The sequence below is a fragment of the Orussus abietinus genome, unplaced genomic scaffold (genome assembly GCF_000612105.2).
Source record: "Orussus abietinus isolate OABI.00-Male unplaced genomic scaffold, Oabi_2.0 scaffold6, whole genome shotgun sequence".
In the NCBI taxonomy this organism is placed as follows: domain Eukaryota; kingdom Metazoa; phylum Arthropoda; class Insecta; order Hymenoptera; family Orussidae; genus Orussus; species Orussus abietinus.
In genome coordinates, this window is record NW_019396002.1 from 975,776 (window position 1) to 995,478 (window position 19,703).

The 19,703-nt window shown below is 47.2% G+C and overlaps 1 protein-coding gene and 2 non-coding genes across 3 annotated transcripts; 1 reads left to right on the top strand and 2 right to left on the bottom strand.

Annotated features, from left to right (window-relative positions):
• Positions 1 to 1,586: 1,586 nt before the first annotated feature.
• LOC105694284 lies at positions 1,587 to 9,366 on the top strand. The gene is made up of 5 exons (XM_012414800.1): positions 1,587 to 1,805; positions 5,819 to 6,217; positions 6,335 to 6,656; positions 6,825 to 7,124; positions 7,235 to 9,366. Exons 1-5 carry the CDS (start codon positions 1,757 to 1,759, stop codon positions 7,761 to 7,763), a joined length of 1,599 nt encoding a protein of 532 aa, XP_012270223.1. The 5' UTR covers positions 1,587 to 1,756; the 3' UTR covers positions 7,764 to 9,366.
• A 3,967-nt stretch (positions 9,367 to 13,333) lies between these two features.
• On the bottom strand, positions 13,334 to 13,421 carry Trnay-gua. The gene is given in 2 exon segments: positions 13,334 to 13,369; positions 13,385 to 13,421. It is a non-coding gene; the product is annotated as a tRNA-Tyr (tRNA).
• Positions 13,422 to 13,613: 192 nt separating this feature from the next.
• Positions 13,614 to 13,701, bottom strand: Trnay-gua. Its single transcript is given in 2 exon segments — positions 13,614 to 13,649; positions 13,665 to 13,701. It is a non-coding gene; the product is annotated as a tRNA-Tyr (tRNA).
• Between the last annotated feature and the right edge of the window lie 6,002 nt (positions 13,702 to 19,703).

A 19,703-nucleotide genomic window follows, 5' to 3' on the forward strand; every position in this document is an offset into this window, starting at 1 on the left:
CAACCGGAGCGTGCCCGGCACCCTGACACCGGATCGGCGATTACGTAGAAGTGAAGAAAGGCGAGAAAGAAAAAAGACAAGCACCTAGTCCAGAGGTGGACAACCTCATCGAGGGGAAAGAGGGTTTAATTCGAGAGAAGCGTCACGGATCTCCGCCAAAATCCCGGACCCTCGTCTGACATTTACCCGCGATGCTGCAACGCCTCGACCTCGACGGGCACGTGTCTCGATTTTCGAGAGGCATCGCTTGGAGCAATCTCTGCCGAAATCGAGGAAAAATCTTAATTAATCCAGGTAGATCGATTAATTAAATTGCACGCCGATAGCGATTTAGCTTCGGAGGTGGAGGATAAGGAGAGGCCTCACGCGAACCCCGTTACAGCGGTAGGTGTAATTCTTTACGGTGATGTTTACGGGACATAATCGCCCGTGACTCTCCTCGTTTAAGTTGTCCTCGTTGAGTAACAACCGCTCAATCACGTGATTGCTCATTTTAAATACCGCGAGACATTCTCATCAGAGGCCTCTCTTTCTTGTGAAAACGGGAATTCTGAGATGACTATAAATACCGATGGGTCTTAGATACACGGTCTTGCCGGTGATATTTAAACCCTCTTATTAAAAAATCATTATAGAGGAGGAGTGTCATTTTTACTTTTTCATTTTCAAATGAAATTTATTGCCGCCTCCGAGGTGCCGCTCGCTGTCGATGCAGAACAGACGGTTGCTTACGACGGGATATTTTTTCGAAGTTATTTGGAACGGCTGTAGCTTAAGGTAATGTGAAAGTACTCTTTTACCGGCTGATTTTGACCAATTTCAGCCCCCCCTCCCCCCTGGAGATAATTGCCGCACTAAGTCGCACGAGATTGTAGAATACCAAAATCTGTTGAATCATGGACCCCTTAAGTACCTCTGCCACCCGTCAAGGAAAAATGTCTCCACCGCATAATTCCCTCCTCTAATTTAATCCTTTCCCCCGATATCAGAGCCCAGCTCGAACCGAATCGAACGAGCCGAAATAAGCGACATTTCGACTTCCCAGTCCGGAAATATCGAAGTTCAAAGTGGGGCACCCCAAAGGAGCTCCACTTTGAATCGCAATATCTCGCGAAGGGGTAATCGAAAAGTTATTTAATTAGGACCGTTGCCCTCGTCTCGTACTCCTCTACCGATGTTGTACCGTGGTAAAAGTGGATCGGACCACAAGGAGCGTTGATTTTCCCGAGTTTCCGTGTTTTCCGGAAATCTTCGAATGGCTTCGAGAAAGGTTGAGGCCCTGGAGTGGGACCGTGGAATGTCGGTAGAAATGATGTATGTCGTTTATGAATTCGCGGTATATCGCTCGTGTAGTAGGGTGAGGTATTAATATACCGAATGTGGCATTGCAGGACCGGGCCTAGTGTCGGAGGCGCCCCGATGGCATCCCGGAGGAGTCGCGACTCCACCTTAAGGTGTCGAGGTGGAGGCACGGCAAGAAGGGGCCTTCCCCATAAGAAGGGGCTTTATTGGGCGGTGGAGGTGGCAATATAAGGCCCAGTGAGTGGCGCGCCTTGCCAGTCCCAAAGCGGTGAGTAGGAGCCCGAGTAATCGCGACTTTTCAGTGAATTTTGAGAGGGAAGAGACCGGAAAGAGGGGCGCGCGCGCTTCCTCGTCGAGTCGGAAGTGCAGGTCGGGTAGGTCGGAAGGTTCATCCTCGAGGACGACCCAAAGTGATAACAGAGGTCCAAAGTGGGTCCCCTTCGAGGTCGACAGGATGAGGTCCTGCCTGCTGCTGCTACTGCTCACGGCCGTGGCACTAGCTGGTGAGTACCTGCCAATCTACTGATAAGTACCTTCATGAATACCCCGATAAGTGCGGTGGACAAGAAGATGGTAAAATTCACCATCAGTGATTAGATAACATGAATTGAAATACGTACATGGTACCGCCAAAGTGTCTTTCGAACTCCTCATCTCGCCTTACCCGATTCTAGAGTTCACGCGGGCTTTTCCCTTTAGCACGGAAAATTTTCCATTCTTGCGAAATCCCTGGTCAACATTTGAAACTCTTACACAATAGATGTTAATTTCACATGCGAAAGTTGACCGAGGGTGTTCATGCGGATTTTTTTAACGTGCGAACGGATTCGCATCGCAAAATTTTCCATTGTTGCGAAGTCGCTGGTCAGCATTCGAAAGTCTTGTATGAAGCATGCGAAAGTTGATCGTACGAACTCGAGAATCGGGTCCCTGAAGATGTATGACGAAGAGGGACTAGTTTGATTTTTTTTCCCTTTCTAATAGGACAAATCTTGATCCTTTAGTAATTTTCCTTGATTTCCTTATTTCTTTTTTCACCGATTATGGTGCGGTTTTCTCCAAGGTTTAGGCATTTTCTTTGTTCGGTGAAAGCCAGGAGTCAAGACGGATGTATAGGAGATAATGAATCAGCAGGATCAACAAAGACTGCAACAATGCGCGGAAAACAATGAGGAACATTTAAAATGTATAAATGTTTTCGAGACAATCGAGTCTTTTCGCTCGATGGCTCGATGTTGCGTGAAGCAAAAGTAATTAGGACAATAGAGGCGATCTCACAGAACTCCGTAATTTGGGATTAAGAGTTACGCGGTAACGTGATATCAATCTGATCCAGGAAATCGGGGCGAAGGGGGTCGATCCTTGAAACCTGATCGATCTCTCGAGCCAATCTCCACTCTCCACGTTCGAGATCATCGACAGGGAAAAAAAGGAATCACTCGATGACGCGGGGAAAAAATTCACCCCCCTTGGTGATCGATCTATCGATACGTTCTCGGGAAAGCCTTGACACGAAACTTTCCGTCAACGGAGAGAGGAATGCATTGTCGAGTTCAATGTGAGGTCGATGATTACGTTAAGTCTCATCTCCGGGGCTTCGTCATCGAGCAGGTTCAAATCACTTTGTCGCTTCTCTCGTTAAGAAATTACGGTAGAAAATTTCCAGTAACGTTAAAGCAGATGCAAATTGCACAACGGATCTCTCGTCGTCGTAAGGTCATTATCGTGTCACTTAATTTTTTCTCCAGAGTGCGAAAAATATGCATCAAAACCATTTTTAAACTTCTCATCAGTCCCAAATCTTGGGCCCTTAGAAAATGACGGTAGATCTCCAGGAACGTCAGAATATATGCGAATTACAACGGAAGTGTCCTTATCAAGTCACTTATTTTTTTTCCGGGGCATAGAAAGTATGCATCACAAGCGCCAAAATCCTTTTTAAGCTTCACATCAGTCCCAGATCTTGGGCCCTTTGGAAAATGACGGCAGATCTCCAGTAACGTCAAAGTATCTGCGAATTGAGCAAGGGGTGTCGTTATAGAGTCCCTTATTTTTTTTTCCTGGCACGGAGAATGAGCATCAAAAGCACCAAAATCCTTTTTAAACTTCACATCGGTCCCAAATTTTGGGCCCTTTGGAAAATGACGGCAGATCTCCAGTATCTCGCAAGGGGTGTCGTTATCGAGTCCCTTATTTTTATTTTTCCGGGCACGGAGAATGAGCATCAAAAGCACCAAAATCCTTTTTAAACTTCACATCGGTCCCAAATTTTGGGCCCTTTGGAAAATGACGGCAGATCTCCAGTATCTGCGAATTGCGCAAGGGGTGTCGTTATCGAGTCGGCTCCCCAGGGTCCCGGAAACCGGGCCCGACACCCAGCGGGCCCCTCTTGTCCACGGGATTCCTCTCGGGGCCCATTGGAGCTATCGGGCCCGGGGTCCGGTGACGACAGTTGCATAAGGCATTAGAACGTGAAAGCCTCGCGGGCCCGCCGGGGCCAGTCGGTCCCGGATGGCTGACGTCACTGTCGGGCCCCGGGCCCAACGACGGTGGGGACAACTTTCCCTGTCGATCGCGTGGGAAGGAGAGTCGGCAGGGAAGGGGGACGAAAAACAAAAATATTAATATCACCAGCGAGAGATCTCGTCCCTGACGATTCCGCAAACGGGATTTCGTCTCGGGGCCCGAAGTTCGTTTAAACGATTCGGCCTTACCGTCATTTAAATCACAGTCCTCTTTGAATAACGAATTTATTTTCCATTAAAACGACTTCTGGGCGGAATTTCTACATAAGGAGGTCCCATCGAAAGCCGCGGTTGCGTCTCAGACAAGTTCACGGGCCTCGTCGCCGAGTCTATTTACGACATGCATCGCCCTAACGGACGTTTAATTTCTTTTAACTGGATGGAAGTCGTACGATAAGACACCGGACATCTTTCATCCTTCATTTCTGGCACTACTGATTTTTATATGAGTTGCGAATGCTGTTTAATTTTTTTTTGCTTCTTCTGGTTCTCTTTAATTTATCCCATGCGAGAAATTTTACGACGTGCATCGCTGGAATGGATGTTTAATTTTTTATTAAGTCGGTGGAAGTCGTACAGAGACGCTGGACATCTTTCATCGTTCATTTCTGGCTCTACTGATTTTTATATGAGTTGGGGGTGCCGTTTAATTTTTTTTCTTGCTTCATCTGGTTCTCTTTAATTTACCCAATGCGAGAAATGACAGCCGCGTTAAAGGCTCACTCGGCATTCCAGGAATTCTCATGGCAGTCCGTTAACGTGGCACGCAGTCTCCGAGTTAAGTGACGCCTTAACCTGGTATTTTCTACTTACGCGCGGTCATTACTGAATTGCACAAATAGAATGTCATTGATAATCCTAGAGGTCCGTACGAGCTATCCATTAGGCATTGCGGAAACGGCGATCCGCGTTTTAGATATCTGGAAAAAGCAGACTCTAGGTGTTTTACGAGCGGCGCGTTACACAAAATGGCCGACGAGCCGGCGCGGCCGTTGACAATGTAATTATACAACCCTCGTGCGCAACGTTTGTACCTTGTACTTTCTCGGTTTCTAACGAGGTACAGCGGTCGCCGTAACTTTCTCTGCAGCCGAGCGAGTTCAATTGCCAAACGGGAAGAATCGCCGGAAAATTCTCCTCTATCTGAAACCTGGACGCCGGGCGCCGGGCGCCGCTCTTGGCGTCCTCGTCTAATCGTCGGGCTCTTTTTTTTTTACACTTTTTCTCGCTTTCATCCCTCTTTGATGTCGTGGAAACCTTCCACTTTGCGCACGCGTGTACGGTGACGGGGAAATATCAACGTTCAAGGATGCCGAGGCCGCGACGAAGGGTTTCACGTTTTCCAAGATGGCGGCGAAGAGCCTCGAATTTCTCGGCCAAGACGCGCGGACTCTCTTTGCAGAGTGTACTCGAGATACGTAAAGCAACGGCCAGAGAAAAAGGAGGAGAGTGCCGAGAGCGAGATCAGCAACTTTCGAAAACCTATATTCCACCGACAAACGATTTCGATTTGACACCAGCCAAGCGATTCCCGGAGATCGACTCGAGTCCTAAAACAATCCAAAAAATATTTCGCGACATGGCAGGAAATATTCGAATCGTCCAATCGTTACGTCCGACAATTTCATGAGTTTACGTGATATAGAAATGTCATTGTTACCAACCAAGAACGATTCAAATCTCCCGGGCGATTGTCGCCTCTTGGCGGCCATCTTGGTTTTCCGAGTGACAAGAATTATTTTTTTTCTATGAGAAAATCCTCTTTCCCGTGTACCTAAACATTTATCGATTAACCGATTTTAGCATGCGGCGAAATTCTGTCAATTTTTCAAAACGACTTAAAAATATGTATACGTGAATTTGGTTGCAATGTTCACTTTTGGATATTGTTGGTACTGCAGGGGTAGGTGGTGAAATATTTCCGAGGAGAGGAGAATTATTTCCAAAATTGCGATTCGCCTGTAATTAACGTCCAGATCGTTTGGTTGCAGAGAACTTGTCGAGAGTGAAGCGTCAGGAAGAGAAAAAGGAGGAGAGCTTCGAAAGCGAGATCTGCAAGGACAAGGACGCCGGCGAATGGTTTCGCCTGGTAGCCGGAGAGGGTGACAACTGTCGAGATGTCATACAATGCACCAGCTCGGGTCTGCAGGCCATCAGGTGCCCAGCAGGTCTGTACTTCGACATAGAGAAGCAAACCTGCGACTGGAAGGACGCGGTCGACAATTGCAAGCTGAAGAACAAGGAGAGGAAAGCTAAGCCTTTGCTCTACACCGATGAGCCACTTTGCCAAGATGGCTACCTGGCTTGCGGGGACGGAAGCTGCATCGAAAGGGGTCTCTTCTGCAACGGAGAAAAGGACTGCAGTGACGGATCCGACGAGAACACCTGTGGTGAGTCTACTTTTATCCTAAACAAAGGAAAACACCCATTAAACCTTCATACAAAAAGGTTAATTTCTAGTAATCTGGTAAGTCGAAGTTTTATGATAAGGTTATCTTTCCTTGCAGATATGGACAACGACCCTAACAGAGCTCCACCTTGCGACCCTGCAGTGTGTGTCCTTCCTGATTGCTTCTGCTCAGAGGATGGCACCACGGTCCCAGGAGACCTCCCACCTAAAGATGTGCCCCAGATGATCACCATCACCTTCGACGATGCCATTAACAACAACAATATCGGCCTCTACAAGGAGATGTTCAACGGCAAGAGGAAAAACCCGAACGGCTGCGACATCAAGGCGACCTTCTTTGTGTCCCACAAATATACTAACTATTCTGCGGTCCAGGAGATGCACAGGAAGGGCCACGAGATTGCGGTGCACTCTATCTCGTGAGTACAAAGATGTACCTGAAGTTAGGGATGAGTGAAATTGATTTTGCCGGCGCAAAAAGTGCAAGACCGAGGCCATTCATTTTGCTCGTCGTCGTGTGTGTGGTTCCGTTCTTCAAACAAAAAGATTGTCATGTAACGTGGAATTGTTTTGTGTCGCTTCTTCAGGCACAACGACGATGAGCGCTTCTGGTCGGACGCCACGGTCGACGACTGGGCGAAGGAAATGGCCGGCATGAGGATCATCGCCGAGAAGTACGCAAACCTGACAGATAATAGTGTGGTGGGAGTGCGAGCACCCTATCTGCGTGTGGGTGGAAACAACCAGTTCACCATGATGGAGGAGCAGGCCTTCCTGTACGACTCCACCATCACATCAGCCCTGAGCAACCCACCGCTCTGGCCATACACCATGTACTTCAGGATGCCCCACCGGTGTCACGGAAATCTGCAACACTGCCCGACAAGGTGAGATCCAGGGCTTAGAGATTGATGAGGGGATTCGAACTCGAAGGTTCTCCAAGACCCAGGTTATCGGAATAACCACCCAACTCGGTGCCTGGAATTCTTTTCCCCAGGTCCCACGCGGTTTGGGAGATGGTGATGAACGAGCTGGACCGCAGGGAGGACCCCCAGAACGACGAGTACCTACCGGGTTGTGCCATGGTGGACTCCTGCAGCAACATCCTGACCGGGGACCAGTTTTACAACTTCCTGACCCACAACTTCGAGCGCCACTACGACCAGAATCGGGCTCCTCTGGGTCTGTACTTCCACGCAGCCTGGTTGAAGAACAATCCCGAATTCCTGGACGCCTTCCTCTACTGGATCGACGAGGTCCTGGCGAACCACAATGACGTGTACTTCGTGACGATGACCCAGGTGATCCAATGGATCCAGAACCCCCGCACCGTGACGGAATCCAAGAACTTCGAGCCCTGGAGGGAGAAGTGTGTGGTCGATGGACCCCCCGCGTGTTGGGTGCCCCATACGTGCAAGCTCACCTCCAAGGAGGTCCCCGGGGAGACCATCAATCTGCAGACCTGCGTGCGCTGCCCCAACAACTATCCCTGGGTGAACGACCCCACGGGCGATGGATTCTTCTAAGGCCCCACGAAGTCCCGTCCTCTCGGTGGTTCCTCGTCTGAGTCGCTCTTTTCTCACCCAAGAAACGCCCGACGCAACACACGGAGTCCCCGGGCCGCGACGTCGTCCCCTGAGGTGCACTTCTTCGTCCCCCATCCTCGGTCAGGTCGTCCCAGTCGTTCCTAAAACCTACTTCGACGTCTTGTAGGACCTGGACGGGACATCCAGACTTTCGAGTGGACACCAAGGCTCGGTCCGAGTAGGCAAGGTACCCTCGCTCGAAATCGAAAAACCTATAAAAAAGAAAAAAAAACAGAAGGCAAAGCAACTACCTCCATCAAGGGGTCTCTAATGGCGGCCATTACGCGTCCCTCGTAAGGGGTGAATTTCTCGATTCTTTCCCCGCACATAAATTAGTCTCTCAAATGAACATTTTAACCAACACCGAGCTCTTTTTGAGTACAGAAACAGATCTTGCAAGGTTTCCCCTCAGAAAATCTCAAATTTACCCAAAAAGAAAGGGAAACCGCCTTGTATCCCCAAGTCCCCAATGGCGGCCATTACGCGTTCCCCGCTAGGATCGAATTTTTCGATTCCTCCTATCAATCATTCTTTCAAGTGGACATTATAACCGACATCGAGCTCTTTCCAAGCAGCGAAACAGATCTTGCAAGGTACTCCCTCCATAAATCGAGAATCATCCCAAAACTAAGGGAAAAGAAACCTACCATTACGAAACGTCTCTAACGGCGGCCATTACGAGTAGGCGAAGGCGTCCTCTAAAAAATCTAAAAAAAAAATAGAAAAAAACAGCTAGAGTCGTAGAGTATCCGCATTGCACATTCAGGAGGGAATTTCGCGAATATTCCATCGGGTATCGATCGGTCTCAAGGTCGCCTACGGGGAGATATCGACTGTCGTTCGAGTCAGGGTCGGATAGCACGAGGCTTAGCGTGATGATAATAATCCCCGAGTGTCATGGCGTCGGTGGGGTGATAAAAAAAAATAAGAGAGAAGAAACTCGAGGGTAAAACCGACGCGCATTTTAACGTATTCGGCGGGAAATCCTTATTCGAAGGGGAAGAGCGAGTGCCTTTTGGAATTACTCGCAGCCAATTAACGGCGGAGAGAACACAAGAGGTGCGTCGGTGCATCTCGAGCGTCGGTTTCCGCGAATAGAGAAGAGCGACGAGGGGAAGGGAGGATAAGGGGGGAGAGGATAAAAAAGCGAGGCCGCGAAAACGACGCGCAATCCGGACTGTAACGAGCCCGGATCGTTTTCACTCGGCGCGATCGGCATGCGACCTCCAGGGGACTGGAAGCGACCCGATCACTTTCGAAGCGACGACATCTTTGAAAGTGACTCTGACGTCACGCGCCCGCATGCGCGCGCAGCGACACGCGAGAAGAGCCGAGACGGAGAGAGAGAGACAGAGAAAGAGCGACATAGGGAGAAAGAGTGAGACAGCGGACTCCGGCGAAGTCCGCAAAAGTGAGACTCGATGTATTGTAATATAAATCTCCTCCTCCTCCCCCTCAACCCTTCCCGGCGTTCCCCCTGCCCGCCCGAGTCGCCCGACGAACCTAACCTAAAAAGTCCCGGGACTCCCAAGTCTTAGGCGCGGCTAAGCGACGCCTATTGTGTGTGTAACTAAAATATCTATAAATATATAAATAAATCTATATATTATATATATATGTATGTATTTTAATTAAGCGATACACCGTTCTCGAGATGAGTCTTTAAATAAAAGATCCTTGGAAAGTATAGCTTTCGGGGTTTGATTCCTTATTATCCCTTGTTGTCGTATAGTCGAGAGGGTTCCACTTTTGTAAAGTGGATTCGCAAATCCCTAAAGGTGGTGTCCTTCTTTTCTTCTCTTTAATGCACGTGGCTTTCAAGCACGCGTTTCTGCACTTTCACGCGGAATTAACGCGCGGAACCGACGGATGCGTGGTAATGGACTCGCCAATTAACCGGGATACTTTATCGAGAGAAAGTTAAAGAGATTTCGGAGATGGGACATGAGGGGACCGTGACTTGTCCTGTATAAGAAGTCGGTTGACGTTTTGGAAACGTTTTAGGAGGAGATTTGTACACGGAGAAGGAAAGATCCATCGAACCAAAAAAATATTTCTTTGGGTAGTATTGAAGAATGTTTTTAATTCCAAGAATAATTCTTTGACTCGAATGAATTGCCACCATTCCGAGTAAAAATGTTGCATTCAATTTACTCGAGTTCATTCGAGTGAAATAATTTATCCCCGAATTTAGAAAATATTTTTCTGGCACTATTCAAAGAATCATTTTTACGGTATGATGGAATCCTTTTTCACCGCGTATCTCTTGCGGGTTTTCCAGGCGGATTTTAAAGGGCCCTTGAAGCCGGTCGCTTTCGCCCCTGCAGAAACGGATATTCGGATTCAGATTCTAAAATTAAGATCAAGGTCACGGCCGGAGAGACGGTCGGGGGGCAAGAAACTTGAAGGCCGTCGAATAAATGGCCCCAGCGGCCGCCAATAATTGCCGTTTTCGCGCAAAAATGCAGATCCGCTTCCGGCCGCGGAGGCGGACCGGAAGCTCCACGAAGAAGCGGTGGAAACGCCGCGGAAAAAGGGTAGAAGGAGAAAACGCCGATGCGTGGGAAAAACGAGGACGTGCGGGATCTTCGCAATTTCCCGTGGAAAGTCACGAGGAAGGCGCCTACGAGCTCTCCCTCTCTTTTCTTCCCATTTTCTCTCTCTCTTTCTTGCAACGCTCTCTCCCTCTCTTTTCTTCCCATTTTCTCTCTATCTTTCTTGCAACGCTCTTTCCCTCTCCCTCCTTCGCTCCGAAACAATGGAGATTTTGTAACGCGCTGGAATCTCGGCCGAGGGTTCCTTTTCCTCGTGACACATGCTCACTCTTAACCATTCAAACTCGCTTCTACGCACTCTTCCGCTCTTTCTAAACTTGCAAAACACGCGCCTCTTGACAATACCCCCCCACAAGAGGTTTGTCAAGATTTAATCGGCGTAAAGCTCGTCGGAAAATCCGCACCGCCTCGAAAGAAAGATCCTGCAAATCAGAGGACAATTAATAAATTACTTAACGATAACGCGATATTAATTTGTAATCCGCGCAGTTAAATCAGATTCTTGCATTTTACTAGACTAAATCTATAAATATCGGTCTGTGCGGATTTATCGCCGATTTTTCGTTACGCCATTTTGAATAACATAGAGACGGTGATTCAGTTGTGGTTGAATAAATCCTTGTAATCATCCGCAAACGATTATATTTTCTCTTTGATATGTTAAACTATGTATCCGGTTGTCAGATATGCACAGCTTTGATGGCTAGATGTTGCAGTATTCAATTTATTATATTTTCTTCCGAAGGTCTTTTCACTCAATCCAAGATGGCATCTCGAGGCGGCGCAGCAGATAAATAAACGATGGAATTACTTAACGATAAATCGTACTGATTTGTGATCCGTGCAGTTTAATCGAATTCTTCCATTTTACTGGACAATTCATAAAGATCGGTACATACGGATTCATCGCCGATTTTTCGTTACGCCATTTTGTATAGCGTGGAGACGACTCAGTTTTGGTTTAATAAATACTTGAAATCACCCACCTAGGATTATATTTTCTCTTTGTTATTTCAAACGATGTATCTGATTGTCGAATATACACAACTTTATTCGTTAGATGCCGCAGTATTCAATTTATATATATATATTTTCTTTTCCGAAGGGGTTTCGAGTAAATCCAAGATGGCGTCTGAGGTGCAGAAGAGCGCAGAGAGATGCAGAATCGCTGTCGGGTATTTTTAACTGAGAAAAAGGAGAGGTGCACCGAAAGCCACGAAGGAATGCAGGCAACCGCTTGGCGCCGATAAATAGTCCGAGCAGCATCGACTACACCTGAAAATCTCGCGTAAGCGAAAGTAGAGAAAGCTGTGTATCTCAGACATCGCAGCGGGCAAGGCCGTTCGTATTCAACGCCGAAGCCGGAGCTGCGAGATTCGAGGGTCGACAGGCGCGAAGAAACTCGGCGAGATGGCGCCCCCTATCGAGAATCGATTACCATAAACCCCGTCGAATCGATATACTCCGCTAAAATTGATCGACCGTCACTTACGACCGGAGTTACGTCCTTACGCCTATGACGTCGGTGACTGAATTAACGATGAACTCCAATATGGACACTGTAGAGTGATAACTCAAATATTACACAGTAAATTTCTAGAAAACGAGACAAAATAAGAAAAGTCACTGAAATTCCCGTGGAATGATTTCCTTCCCCAAAGAGTCTACACCTGGAAATTCCATTTGCGATATTTTAGATTACAGATTCCGCCATGACGAATTTATAGGTTATATTCATAGTTAATATTTACCCTAGAAATTAGAGTTGCTATCATTCAATCATATGTATTCTCTATCTTACCTTCGTTACATTGTAAAGAATCTGTAAATTAAGGAAAAACTTTTTTATATTAAATTATATAATACACCCTTTCCACTCAGTATCAATTAGACCGTGACCCATTATAACCTCGGCAAATATAACAAATTTAGCTTTTAGAGCTTCATGAGTAATTGATTATTTATAATAAATAGATGACTCCCTATATTAATATGTATCCCCTCTCACTCTCTGCGTTTACCAACGATGACGAGACATAGCTCGAGAAAGTTCATTTCAAGGATTCCAGACAACTGTTTCTAAAGAATTTAAAATAGGGATAATCCTATTTATTATCTCTGAAATGATATTTCTTATTTCATTCTTCTGAATACTACTTTCCTTTCGTTCGGCGATAGGTTAGGTTAATGGCAATATGTTTAAGGGCTCCCCGCAAGGGCGTAAACTCAATTCGCGACAAAGCCGACATTCCCATGGACCGATCGATCCAATGCAGCTTCCACCGCAGAGTGGAGGTGCGCTCGCGACCGCAATGCTCGTTGTGTAATTATAAATGCCCAGGAACTCGGTCGAAAAGGCGTAATCGTGTCGCTGATAACGCCGTCCCCTTCTACGGTTTATACGCACGGCGTATACGGGAATTGCGCCGACGGGTTTGAAAGTAGAACGCGTCGTTGCAACAATTGGCGAAGATTTGGCGATTGGCCAATTGGGATCGGCGATTGCGATCGACCCGGTGAGATCTCGCCGTGACTCGAGTGGAAGCGAGTGAAATTTCGGCCCACTGGGTCAGTGGGTGACGGAAACCGAGTGCTCCTCGAATTGTCCAGATATTAACGAGCATTTCCATGCGGCCCGAAAAAGCGCGCTGATTGGCTGACGCGACTCCGCGAAGTGCCCCCATTGGTCGACGCTGGCGCCATCTGGCGGCGGGACCGCCAACGACGCCCCGAGATGCAGTCTCTCCGCGAAGCGGTCGCGACTCGCGCGATCACTTTGTGATAACTCGCGGGTCATCCAGGAGTCATTTATAAACAGACTCTTATCCAAGATTCTTCAAGATTTTCGAAGCGTAGAGGCATTTTCTCATTAATTGGGATGACGGGAAAAATAGGCGACGCGAGGTTAGGAATAATGGATCTGCCCTTTAAATTCGAGAAAGTCAAAAAATGAGATCCTTCGAGCCGGATTTGAACCAGCGACCTATGGATTTCTTCAAACTCCAACTACAGTCCACCGCTCTACCAACTGAGCTATCGAAGGCTTATTTTCTCCCGTTGCATCCGAGAATAACGCGAAATAAAAATGGATAACAATTTCAAGACTACCAATTAGAGAAGTCTCCTCAGAGATCAAAACTCTCACCTCGGGCAAAAGGTGACGTAGACCTAAATTTCAACCGTTACTTAAACATAAATGTAATAATAATAATTTAAGAAATAACGGCAAAAGGAATCCTTCGAGCCGGATTTGAACCAGCGACCTATGGATGTCTACAAATTCCAACTACAGTCCACCGCTCTACCAACTGAGCTATCGAAGGCTTATTTATTCTAACGATATAAAAACTAGCATAGTAAAATTTTACATTATAAAGCCAAACCTCCCGGGATTACGGTGGGCATTCCGCAAGGCACCGGTATCACGGTAGCGTTCCGCATCGGCGATCACGATCTCTAGATCACCGATCGATCGAAGGATATTAATGAACAGGAATTGAGTTTGCATCCGCGCCTGGAAAGGACAATCATGAATAACGACTCGATGAAAGGACACGAGAAGAGTACATTTATTAGTTCGGCGTCCTTATCAGATGCGACGAGACGATTCCTTATATCGACGCTGAATGCAAATCGCGATCAACGGCCGACTACACGAAACAGGTCGTAGGGTCGAAGGAAGAGTAGTGCCACTCTTTCCGTTCTTAATGTCAAGTCGCATTGATCTCTGCTCTTAGAATACGATCTTGCACAATGGAAAATCGATTGCGACAGATCGAAACGGGCGGTCGACGGTCGGTCCTGACGAGCCGAGCGGTCCTAACCTCAAATTCAAAGATTCATTGGTCCCACGTCTAATCTACACATTGGAAGGAGAATGGATTACTAGAAATCCCCACAGATTGAATGATATTGATTGAATATCGAAGGTTACGTAAGAACGCCCATTAGAAGGGGATATCTATGGTCACACCATGTCTATTTATATCAATTATATGATTTATGTTTATATACGATTCATGCGCTCGCGATTCGACTTTTTTTTACCATCACTGGCAATCGATAAAGGGCATCGACGAACCCATCGACCAATGCCGAGTGACGTGTGCCACGAAGGCATCTCGAGCCAAGTCGAGCAATGTTCTCCAATGGTCTGGAGAACGGTCTGCACGCGCGTTGTGAACCGCACCTAACGTTGCATCGCCCACACGACATTCCACCTATGCTCTTTCCTCGTCTTTCCCGGGAAAACCGCCACAAGGAGAGGGACGGAAGATCGCGATCTCGAGGGCAGCTCGAGGATACCATTCGCCGACTTCCTGAACGAAGAAGAAATCCTTCGCTGACAAGGACGAGTTTGACTCCCGAAAGGACTGTCGCCGACTTCAGGGACGCTGCGCTCATCTTTTTTGTTAATTACAAATAAACGCCACTCTTAGCGCCTTGGTCTTTTTAATATCCGCCGCCCTTCTAGAGAGAAATCCCGGAGTTGAAAAGCATCGACGTAACCTCGTCTCGAGAGTTTAACCTTAAATATCTAAAGATGACGGCGGGGTTTTGCGATAAATCCTAGGGAATTATAATCCGTGCAGTTGAATCACGTTTTTTTATACCTTTGGGCTAAATCCCTGCGATAAATCTGTGCAAATGTGTATATATTTAGTATAGTTGGGTGCGTTATATTGTTTCGTCCGCCATTTTGAAGTTATGAAGGGTTAATCGGAGACATTCTTTTGTACTTTTTATTCGGAAATTTGGTTGATTTAAGGCTAAGATTTGTATCCGGGGCCGATGAATCGATTGGCTCGTTTCGTAATGGAATACGCACGATCGAACAATATCGCCGGCAGAGAGCTCGCGGACTGTTACTTCGCGTCGGTAAAACCCGACAAAACATCGCGGGGCCAAGAAATCCGAGCGACATTACCCGCAATGGTTACTTACAGTAAGCCGGTTACCTAAGTCGCCGACTTTTTTGCCGGATCCCTAATGCAAATCGCTTATCCCGGCAACGATTGCCATTATTTGTGGGGTAACGTCGATTGGGGCAAAAAGTGTCCGCGCACTTTGCGAAACCCTCTACGAAAGTAAATTAACAAAAAGGACGATAAATCTGCGTCGTGCGGTGCGCCACGTGAGGCGGTTATTTTTTCGACGATGAAAAAGAAAAGGACGAAGAAGACGAGAAAGAGGACGACAAGATACTAAGCAGACGCCATTGTTCAAATCCGCTGATATATATTTGCAATTTTCATATAACAACGATATCAATCTTCGTCGAATTTCCAGGGATAAGGAGCGAAGAATAAGAAGAGGATACCATTGTTTAAAGCCGCTAATGTATCTGCAATTTTTATATGACAACGATATCTATCGACGCCGAATTTCCCGAGACAAAGAGCGAAGGCGCGAGGGGAAAAGTCACTCGGGGCCATTTCGTAAGCTCGAAGAGATTATAGCGATTGAGCAACGCAAAATAGGATAGGTTATGGCAGGTTACAAGACCCGGCGAGTCCCGTTGGCTCGTCCTCGACATTTCTCCGGTACAGAGCCTCTCGATAATCGGTTTCCTCCTAACCCACTGACGCCCTGGGCCGCCATCTTGGATCGGGCTAAGCAACCTTGAAGTCCCTGATTTCATGGAAAATACATAAAATCTATTACGAAACCAGGGTCGATTTGGGAGTCAAACGAGCCGGTTTTTGGTAGCGAGTCGAAATTTGAACTTTGGAAGCCGAAGGCGCCGTTTGAAAGCCGTTTGATTGGATTTCGAGTGGGAGTCCTGGAAGCTCTCGAGCCGGCCCTGCGAAAGGCGACTCTCGGTGAAAGTGATAAGGAACAAGGTCGGCGGGTTATACCATCGACGTGATTACAAAATCGGGATTCCTCAAAAGCCCTGATCGGCTGGATGAAGTATACCAAAAATTAGTATAATACGGCGGGAATATCGTAAATAAATTACACCTGAATTCGAGATACACCTCAGCATCTTCAAGGGCCTCTCCGGAGTTGGTTCGGATTTCTGCATCCTTTCTTCATGGCGGGGTCTGAAAAGAAAAATTAATCCACGAATGTCAAAAGTCTCAAAAGGAAAACCACCGTCTCGAGAGGCCTCGAGGGCGGTGAAAGTACGAAATGATTTTGACTTTCGAAATTCGGGAAAATCGAGAGGTCTTGCCTGGATTTCCAGGACGCCGAACGAGCGTCATGGCTGCTTTCCAATACCGGCAAGCATCACAATCAGGAGTCGGTACTCGCATCGGCACCGACAAAATCGAGTCGTCGATTTAGAAAGGTGGATTCTCAAATTCGGGTCGACGGATCAGGGCGGCGACTTTCTTCGACTCGATTTCTTCTGCGGCTTTTCTCTCCGAGTCTTTAGACCGGATTCTAACGTCCCGCCTCGTGGCAAGGTACGAGTCGGTTAAATTGAAATAAAAAATCTTGCTGTCAGAATAATTCATCGGTTAATGTACAAAATCCGTCAGTTAGGGCAAGAAATATGTAATCAAGAAATTGTATCGAAACACTGAATTGTTCGATCTAGTGGAGAACGCGATCCGCAATTTTGGTACCAGTGGCAGCAATAGGAAATCATTATAAAAATAAAATATATGTAATCAAGAAATTCTATCGAAACACTGAATTATTCGATCTAGTGGAGAACGCGAGCCGCCATTTTGGTACCCGTGGCGGCAGGAGAAAATGATTATAAAAATAAAAAATCTGTAATCAAGAAATTCGATCGAAACACTGAATTGTTCGATCTAGTGGAGAACGCGAGCCGACATTTTGGTACCAGCACGGCAACTCAGCCCCAGTGGAAAGTTCACTGTCGTCGGTCACGTGCACCAACTGGCCGTACAAGTAGCGTTTCGAAATACGAGATGCGCATGATTATGCCCGCCTACTTAACGTGCATCGAGAATGCACCGAGAATGCATCGGGTCGCATCTCGCTACCGGCAAGCCCCTCGAAGCGGCTCTTCTTTCCCGGACTTCGAGGTCGGCCTGGCGGTCTCTGCCTTTCCATTTTTTTTTGTACCCCATCTACAAAGGCCATTCTCGGCTTCGCGGAGATACTCACCAGGAATACCAGAAAAGGCCATTAAGTCGATTTGCTTCTTTCCTCGATTTCCCCCAATTCGGCAGTTATTTCAGGTTCTCTTCAAGAACGCGACCGATTTGAAGATCGCCGTTTCCCTCTCCGATTCGGCTCCAATTTGTAGCCTCTTTTTCAGGGCCTCACGAGTCCGCACCACTAGGTAGGGGACGTGAAATTGGGAGAACTCTTCAGGGTGATAATTAAGAAAGGAAGTAGCGATTTGGAGCAGAGGAGTGGAAATGCCGAGACAGAAGTCAAGAGAAGAAGAAGAAGAACTCAAGAGCATCCTGGCGGCGAACTAGAGGCTGGACATTGACCCAAGGCTCGGTCAAGGTGAAAACCACGTTCATCAAGGTGTCTCTTGTCATACTAATGGACTTCTTCGGCTACGTGGCTGGAATCGAGTCGAGTGCCTCCATTGGAGAACAATGGGCTGGAGACTGACCCATTTCGAGTGCGATCGCTCCGTGGGAAATATACTGGGCTCTGGTCGCAGTCAATGACTGCCTGACTTCCTCAGCATCTCCAAAAAAGGCTAACTTATGTAGCAGGCGAAATAAGACGAATCTACTATTAACGAGTCTATATTTTCCCTGGATTCACAGACAATTAATTGGCTTATTGTTTAAAATTATATCCATAGGCCTTAAGGAAACGTATTGAAATCTGTCCAACTGTTCGCATCTATGGTTCTCGGTGATCAAGTGCCGTTCCTGTTCACTATTCGTAGTCGTACCAGCTGCTTAGGCAATGATCACGTCTTCTCACCCGTGATCCCTGGATCAGGGCCGTCCATGGACCTCCGATCGTTTTGCCTTTGTCCCTTTCGGAATATTTCCTTCCCTTACAAAAATAATAATAAGCCGGGTAGTTCCACCTCTTCCATCTTTTGGAAGACTCCGGAGTCGCAGAGTTCTTCACTCGCCTCTTCAGCGAAGCTAGTTCCCGAGTAACGACTTCTGTTCTCCTCTTCAGGGTCGAGAGCTGCATCTGAAGTCAGAGAACGCCTTGTCCCGGTCACTCGAGATGGTCAGCTCTGCTCTTCGTGTAAATCTTCATGGTAGGTGTCATCCTCCACGCGGACCTCGAGACAAAGGAGGCGCCGAGCCGGAGAAGACGCAGAGGAGGCTGAAGAGGCAGAAGAGGTGTAGGTCAGTGTGCTGAAGATGGCGCCTGCCAGTCGAGGCATCTTAAAGGCCGGCTCGCAACTGACATTTATGGCGCGATCTTCTAGGCCCAGCTGCAGCCAACTGGTTTCGCCAACTCGTGTCTCCGGCAGGATGATTGCGTGTTGCAACTCTTCGGCGTCGCGCTAACTTCGTGTAACCACCTCTTCGCCAGACAATTCGGCTCTGCTCGCCTCTTCAACCAAGAATTGCCTCCCCTTTTTCTTTTTTTCACCCACTTTGTCGCATTTTAGCATATCTTGCATATCTCCGGAAAAAAATGCGACGAGTCATCGGAAAGCACGTCATTCTCGAGAAACCTGCAATGTTAATAATAAAAAAAAAGCCATAATTGTATCATACATTCATTCCAAATTTCACTCAGGTATAATATACTAATTTCAGGAAATCCTGTAAAATCATTTCAAATTTAATACACTAGTGTATTATTCATTCTGCTCGGTTTCACGAAATTATATGACGAAGATGACTATGAGATTATCAATTCGTTTTGAAATTTGGGATAAATGTACACCTTCATTTTCTTTTTTTTTTCAATGTCCTCGAATTTGTCGTTCTCCTGCAATCTTATGTACTGAAAGTGTATACATTTGGATTCTTTTGAAATGGTAATTTACGTCCCGGATGTACAGGGTTCGGGCACTCGCGATGCCGACGGCGTGCCTTCTGGGAACGTCCAGAAGGTCCAGAACGGGACGTGACTTCAGCGTTTCCTGGACTCAAGGCTCTTCTAGGACCTCTTCTAAGGTTCGTTCCTTCGACCAGCGTTGTGCCATCTCAGGGACGACGAATATCTCGGGGACGAGAACTGGTTTCTTCGGGTTCTCCAGGGTTCGGTGAAGGTGCGATGGCATCTCCCGGCTTCAAGGACTCGCCTGGATCCTGGCTTCGGAAATGCCATTTATACCATCCTTATAAATCCCGAGGCCGTGCCCCAAGACAGTTCTGCACTTTGCGAACCTCTTTTTCCAGTTTGGGAATTTATTCCACAATTTAAAACCCGCGGGTGAAGAACTTGCCAGCGCCCTTTTGAA

Coding starts and splice junctions, on each gene's coding strand:
- LOC105694284 (XM_012414800.1), top strand. CDS start 1,757: ATGAGGTCCTGCCTGCTGCTGCTACTGCTCACGGCCGTGGCACTAGCT. Junction 6,657..6,824: donor ATTGCGGTGCACTCTATCTC/GTGAGTACAAAG, acceptor TCGCTTCTTCAG/GCACAACGACGATGAGCGCT. Junction 7,125..7,234: donor CTGCAACACTGCCCGACAAG/GTGAGATCCAGG, acceptor TCTTTTCCCCAG/GTCCCACGCGGTTTGGGAGA.